Source organism: Argentina silus (assembly GCF_951799395.1).
Source record: "Argentina silus genome assembly, chromosome: 7".
NCBI lineage: Eukaryota > Metazoa > Chordata > Actinopteri > Argentiniformes > Argentinidae > Argentina > Argentina silus.
In genome coordinates, this window is record NC_139661.1 from 21,684,618 (window position 1) to 21,692,117 (window position 7,500).

At 44.2% G+C, this 7,500-nt stretch overlaps 1 protein-coding gene across 1 annotated transcript in view; it reads left to right on the top strand.

The window, feature by feature from the left end:
- Window positions 1–5,689: 5,689 nt before the first annotated feature.
- Window positions 5,690–7,500, top strand: part of ghra (growth hormone receptor a) — a gene marked incomplete at its 5' end in the record, with an annotated part of 10,673 nt that continues 8,862 nt past the window's right edge. The window contains one exon of the mRNA XM_083674008.1: window positions 5,690–5,902. Coding sequence (XP_083530134.1) covers window positions 5,690–5,902 — 213 coding nt within the window. The remainder of the gene's footprint in view (window positions 5,903–7,500) is intronic.

Sequence of the window (7,500 nt, forward strand, 5' to 3'; positions counted from 1 at the left end):
CACCCATTCAAACAACTCCCAGATCAATAGAGATGAAGAGGGTAAACAGTGGACATGGACGTGCTGCGTCAAAGTCCAGGGACAGAGGCCGATGGTGCACATGCTCTCAGCTAACCCATAATGTGGTGATGTACAGTACCAGTCAAAGGTTTGGACACACCTTGCCAAGAGTGTGCAAAGCTGTCATCAAAGCAAAAGGTGGCTACTTTGAAGAATCTAAAATATAAACCATATTCTGGTTTGTTTAACACTTTTTTGTTTACTACATAATTCCATATGTGTTCCTTCATAGTTTTGATGTCTTCAGTATTAATCTACAATGTAGAAAATAATTTAAAAAATAAAGAAAAAGCATTGAATGAGAAGGTGTGTCCAAACTTTTGACTGGTACTGTACATGGATGATACAGTATGTCACAATAACTTCAGCTATTATATGAACAAAAACAGGTTGTATTTTCTAAGGTGGAGGTGATATTGACATACGGTGTCCTGTATGGAACATGTTTTAAGTGAGATGCCTTTGGATCAGTGAAAGATCACAGCGCATGGTAAAACAATGGTGGGGTTGGTCTTCCCTTTACATCTTGAAGGGATCAGAGTTGGGGTCAATGCAATTTGAATTCAGTCATTTGAGGATGATGATTTGAATTTAAAATAAAATAAAAAGGAAAAACTTTACTGATTAAAAGCTTATCTTCAAGTTTATTGAATAAGTGCCTTTTGACTGGTACTGTAGATGTAGTCTTTGTTAGAGTTGGGTGATTGTCTACATGATCTTGATGTAATCATCCGATGGGAGGTTACTACTAGAGGGGGCTACAATAGTAGCATGAAAGTGACATCCAACGCAATAAATATGGAAGGATAATTAGGACGTCTTCCACTACCGTGTCTGAAATGAATATACGCTCTTTTTGTGTGAAACAAATACTCGCTAAATGTATTTAACCCCCTCTTTCTGGCAAGCTACTCTGTTACTGGCATAGAAATTCCTATGAAGTGTGTGTTAGCATAATTGCTAATCACTAGCGGCCTTGCCAGTTAGAGCACTGTATCTGGTAGCCTAGCAACAAGAATCACGTCTTTTTCCAACTAGGCCAAGCAAGGTATTTGATTGGTTCGAGTGTTGTGAGGCTTCACTCATTGCAAACAGGTGTCTATCCCTTTGTAGCTACTTTCTGCAAAGGATTTCCCCAGGCTTTCCGAACGAGGAACGCCTGGTCTCATCGTACAGCCTGCTGGCGATCTTAAAAGGTAACAGTTGTAGTTACTAGTTAGAAAGGTGAATAAAGGATGTATGGCTCATGGAGCCTTATTTCAAAAGACCTGACTTGTAATGTCTTTGTGGGTCTCCTAAAAATGAAGTGCAGGTTAAATTCCAAATGTCAGCCTGCTAAAATAGGCTATAACACTTTTTGGAAAGGGGAAGGCAGAGGGCAGGGGAGGCGGTTATTTACTTCAGAAACGCAGCTCTTAAATGTGCCAAATAGGCAAAGGAATCTCTATCTGCGATAGATTCAAATCTGTCATCCCTGATGTAATCGTCCAATCAACCAACCCTAGTCTATGTTAGGTCTCCTCGACAACTCTTTTGTAGTTTTTTGTTGAGTCTTGTGATTGTACAGTACCAGTCAAAAGTTTGGACACACCTTCTCATTCAATGGTTTTTCTTTATTTTGATTATTTTCTACATTGTAGATTAATATCGAAGACATCAAAACTATGAAGGAACACATATGGAATTATGTAGTAAACAAAAAAGTGTTAAACAAACCAGAATATGTTTTATATTTTAGATTCTTCAAAGTAGACACCTTTTGCTTTGATGACAGCTTTGCACACTCTTGGCAAGTTTGTGTCCAAACTTTTGACTGGTCCTGGAGCTATTTTAGCTATTTTTTTACCTTTTGACTGGTACGGTATATCTACTAGTTTCCTAGTTCCTAGGCGAGGCGTGCCGCTTCTGTATCTGAAACAGCGGCCTTCAAAGCCAAGTTGAAAAACCCCAGAGCTTCCAATACAAACTTGCTACGTTTGTCTCCAGACAGGTTTGTTAGTTAGATAGTTTAATCAGTATCAAAACCAAAAATCATAGCACACCCAGTTAGACCTTTCTGGACGTTGTAAAGTTGGATTGGTGTTAATAGCTTAAAAGTTGTAGGAGGAATACCGGTGAGAAAATGGACAGAAAAAGAATAAGTAAAAAAAGTATGATGAAGAACAATAATTGGAATTGCTGAAGCAAACCCACTAATATAAAGAAGTATGTCAAATAACTATTAGTTGGACTTGCTAAAGCAAGCACAGAATGCTCAGAATGCTGTGGTTGAAAATATGGTCAGTTTAATTGTTTTGGTGTAATTACCCATTCAAATAGTGTCTCTCCGAGAGAGAGCAATCTGAGGGACCACAATTCAAGAATGTTTGATTGGTCATATTCTCTTGCCACATCATTGCAGAAACTATACTCTCTTTGAGTCTTTGAGTTCAGAAGTAACAGAGACAATCTAGGAGCAATGGCCTTGCAATACACTGGTGTCTACTCAAATAGACCCAGTCTGAACTGGGAGAAAGTGGAGCAGAGCTGTGTAATTCTCTAGTGTATTCTCTGATGTATTCTAGAATGTTTTGGCCAGTCGGTCTTGGGTGCTCTACAATCTTTGGACATTCTCCTGGAGTGTTCTAGAATGTCTTTGATCATTCCACCTGTTGTAATTCTTCAACGTTCTGGTTGAACATTGAGCACTCCGTTATGGATTAGGCTGGAATTGTTATGGGCTCCTGTTGGCATTCTGATGAGGAATTAATGAGTGTAGCATGTCTTTGGCAGAGTATGAGAATCCCAGCCAGTCTGGGACCCATGCCTGTGGGTCAAGTGTTAGCCTGGGAGTGGAGAGAGGGAGAGGTGATACGAGGGAGTGGATGTATGGAAGGGAACTAAGCCCTGCTTTGGACGGTCACTAAAAAGTAAGCGGGGGTATGGATTAGTCCTCAGATAGTCGAAGAAACCTTTAACCTCACGCATGTGCTTTTTATTATTGAAAGAACAGCACTAAAGGGCTTAAGATAAGTACAAGTCCGGCTGTAAGTCCCGAGTGTGATAAAGAATGTAGTCAGGCCTTTTCTTTCATCATGGTTCCTCAGGTCGACACTGTTGGTGTTGGTGGTGGTAAAATGTTAAGAATATAGCCTAGCCTAACGTTTGTTTATTGACTGTTGTGCATCATACATACAGTACCAGTCAAAAGTTTGGACACACCTTCTCATTCAATGGTTTTTCTTTATTTTTTTAAAATTATTTTCTACATTGTAGATTAATATTGAAGACGATCAAAACTATGAAGGAACACATGTGGGATTATGTAGTCAACAAAAAAGTGTTGAACAAACCAGAATATGGTTTATATTTTAGATTCTTCAAAGTAGCCACCTTTTGCTTTGATGACAGCTTTGCACACTCTTGGCAAGTTTGGGTCCAAACTTTTGACTGGTACTGTAGGTACTGTACAAGTATCTAAAATGACACAGCCCAAATGGTTTGATGTGTCTTTACCCTGAGGTTATTACCCTACCTGGCTAGGGGCTATCCAAGAACTGTTGCAAACAACTTTATCACAACCCCCCCTGATAAAACATCCAGACAAAGACGGTAAATGTTGACTCGCCGTCATCAAACACACCGGCGACTAGAGTTCCTTATTCCTCTCGTTTGATTGGTTGCCAATGAGGGGCGCTGCACGGCCAACTGGCCCTGTCTTCCTCAACAACCGTGAAACATCTGTACACAAAGAACAGCTGCTGATAGGGAGGGTAAACACAGACTATTCCTTTCTCAGCCTCTCTCAGGCTTGCTCAGATCCTACAGTCTTCTCCCTCAGAGTGTGTATCAACGTTTTAAAAAGGCATTTTACTCTAGTTTAAGTTTAACATTGTATATGACTCAGCTAGGATGTTTTTAAATCCATTGGGTAGGTATTTACCATTGTACAGCATCTCCCAGTAGCATTATTTTGCAATGCTACGGGAAACTGTAGACAACAGTTAGCCCTGTTAAACCAGTCCATTTCTCAACCGACATTCCCCTGAGAGTTCAAGGAGTCCCTTTCCAATCCCACCACCAGGATCCTCTGAGAGTTTATCCCAACCTGTTGTTGAGATTAACGAGAATGTGTTTTTGGTTGGGTTCCTTGGGGGTTGTTTTGGTGTCCACCAGAAGTGACTCTGAGCTGTAAGCACTCTTGGGCCTTCCTGGAAATCTGTATACATTTTGTTTTCTCTTGTAAAATGTTTTTTTTTTCCACCAGTGAGCAGACCGCTTAACAAGCGGTGAGGATGCTTTTGGAGAGGCTCCCCTGTGTTTAAGGGCAGACCAGAGTGATTATAGTCTGTCTGTCTGTGTGTGTGTGTGTGTGTGTGTGTGTGTGTGTGTGTGTGTGTGTGTGTGTGTGTGTGTGTGAGTCTGTGTGTGTGAGTCTGTGTGTGAGTCTGTGTGTGTGTGTGTGTGTGAGTCTGTGTGTCTGTGCGTCTGTGCCTGTGCCCGGGGCTTTGTGAACCCATTGATCCTCTTTTTGAGGCTCACTCTGGCTCTCTGGGTTTGGTCCACCTCACCTCACACACACACACACACACACACACACACACACACGCTACAATTGAACCCCTTCAAAGAGAAGTGCTGGACGTGTTCACTGTTTGTAGCATGGCCGGCTGGATGGAGAAGGATTGAAAAAAAGGATGGAGGAAAAAGGAGAGGAGTGAGAGAGCAAGGCCTCGGGCGGATGAATGCATGGAGCTGTGGGGAGCAGAGAGGGAAGACTGTGGAGGGTGAGAGGACAGATTTGTGTGTGTGTGTGTGTGTGTGTGTGTGTGTGTGTGTGTGTGTGGGAGGGGGGGGGTGAAGATCAGTCTCTCAATCTCGGTTATGTAAGTTGGGGCGGAGGGTTCTATTTGTTTAATCAGAGAGTGTGTGTGTGTGCGTGTGTGTGTGCGTGTGTGTGTGTGCGTGTGTGTGTGCGTGTGTGGCTGAAACTGTAACCCCCCCCCCCCCCCCCCATCCCCCCAACTAATCTATATTTACTCTCACTCGGTCCTAGTGACATAACTAGGCTAATGCTGTGGTAGTGATGGTATTACAGGAGATTAGAATCATTAGTGTGGGCTGATGGAGCGGTCCTGGGAGCCCTTCCCCACACCTACAGTATGAAGGGAGAGAAGAAGAGTAGAACTTGAGGAAGAATATATTTGTACTGTTCATACTTCCCTGTATCCCTTTGAACTTTGAACTTGGACTTTGAATTCATTACTCATTTGTGTGTATGTGTGTGTGTGTGTGTGTGTGTGTGTGTGTGTGTGCGGGCGTGTGTGTGTGTGTGTGTGTGTGTGTGTGTGTGTGTGTGTGTGTGTGCTGTAAAAGAGAGTGGTAACAAATGTGTTATATTGAGTTTCAATATGGCCTGAAGCAAGCAGTGTGTGTGGGGGTGGGGGTGTGCGCGCATGCGTGTACGCGCTTGTGTGTGTGTGTGTGTGTGTGTGTGTGTGTTGGCAGTTATTTAAACACCTGTTTACATTCCCCTGTGTGAATCCTTAGCTTGCGGTGTCCGCTCTCTCCTTCGTCTCTGTCCAAGAATCCCTCTGGGAAAAGGGGGTAACACTGCCCCCCCCACCTCAGTCCCTGTGCCTCAGTCCCCATGCCTCAGTCCCCGTGCCTCAGTCCCCGTGCCTCAGTCCCCGTGCCTCTGTCCCTGTGCCTCAGTCCCCGTGCCTCAGTCCCCGTGCCTCAGTCCCCGTGCCTCAGTCCCCGTGCCTCTGTCCCCGTGCCTCAGTCCCCGTGCCTCAGTCCCCGTGCCTCAGTCCCCGTGCCTCAGTCCCCGTGCCTAGCCTTCCTGCTCCCCTGCTTTAAGGTGAGTGGTGGTCTGATTTAGAAAGGTACACGCTCTCTCCTCTCCTATCCCTTAAGAAAAGGTGAGGGAAGAAAATCAGAACAACAATGAAAGAGATTAGGACAAAAGTATGAAAGGAATTGTGGAAAGAAGGAAAGGAGAAAAGCAATTACTCTCCCCTTCCTGGCTTTCTCTCTCCCCGGCTCCTCTCTGTTTCATGTCATCTGAGAGACATCGCCTGGGAAAGACAAGTCTGCTGCACGTGCCGTGTGTGTGTGTGTGTGTGCACGCGTGCGCATACGTGCGTGCGTGCGCGTGTGTGTGTGTGTGTGTTGGCACTGGTAGACTGCCTGTCACTCACACACTTACCAGTCTGCTGTGCCAACAACTCTCAGCGCTCACACACGCACACAAACGAATACACACGCAAACACTTCATTTATTATTTCTTATATCACAGTAATTAGTCTAGGGCATGATAGGTGTTTGTTAAAACACAAAAACATGGTCTGTTTCACCCTATAACATTCTCTCCCATCATAGGTGACAAATCAGAGCTCTATTCAGGGGCCCCTTTCAGCTGAGTGAATGTGAGTGTGGCTAATGCACACAAATAAATGTAGAAATAAAACTACTAGGCATCTTCCTATCACCACACGTCATGATGGATGTTATTATCTGTTCATATAATCAGCAGCCAGTGTTTCACTCAAACACACACACGCACACACAGTATTTTTTTCCCGGGGAGAGATGGTGTTGAGTGGCGTGTAATTGTGTTTGTGCTGTTGACAGGCAGCTGAAAGCAGGACATGACTGTCTGTCTGTCTGTCTGAGGGCAGTGTGGAACAACGGCTGCCTCTGTTCTCTGTATGTCCAGTACCACTGGGGAGGAGGAGAATAGAACTACCAGATAATCACATCTGAGACACTGTGTGTGTGTGTGTGTGTGTGTGTGTGTGTGTGTGTGTGTGTGTGTGTGTGTGTGTGTGTGTGTGTGTGTGTGTGTGTGTGTGTGTGTGTGTGTGTGTTGTCATAAAACATTATCTCAGGCATGTATGTAATTCAATTTCGACCGAAATCTCATGGATTGAGATTGACAGAGTGGACTGGCTGTAGTGTACAACACAGCTGAATGAGACACATGGACCACTTTAAGACTGGAGTTCAAATGTTGTTTTCTTATTGATGCAGTATGGGCTCTGTCTGTCTCTCTCCTTCTATCTCTCTCTCTCTCTTTTTCTCTTTCTCTCTCTCTCACACACACACACACACACACACACACACACACACACACACACACACTCCGCCTGTCCGTCTCTCCTCAGCGCTCGCATGCTGCGTTGTTAACCCACCTTTAACACTCTCCTGTTAGCAAATGAGCTGGAAAAGGTGGTCATACTCGACGTCAGACCCACATCCCCCCGGCTCTTCAGAGCAATTAGCTACCCGTTTAGCAATATGCCCGCTGATAAACCCTTAAATTGTCCCTGTTCTTCTCCCACAGTGATTTATCACTCTCCTCCAGGCGGCTCCGGGGGTCTTATTAAGGCTTTTATTTTTTAAACCTTTGTGAAGGTTTTTAAGCCTAATGGCCGACGCTGATGCCTAGGCGCTCA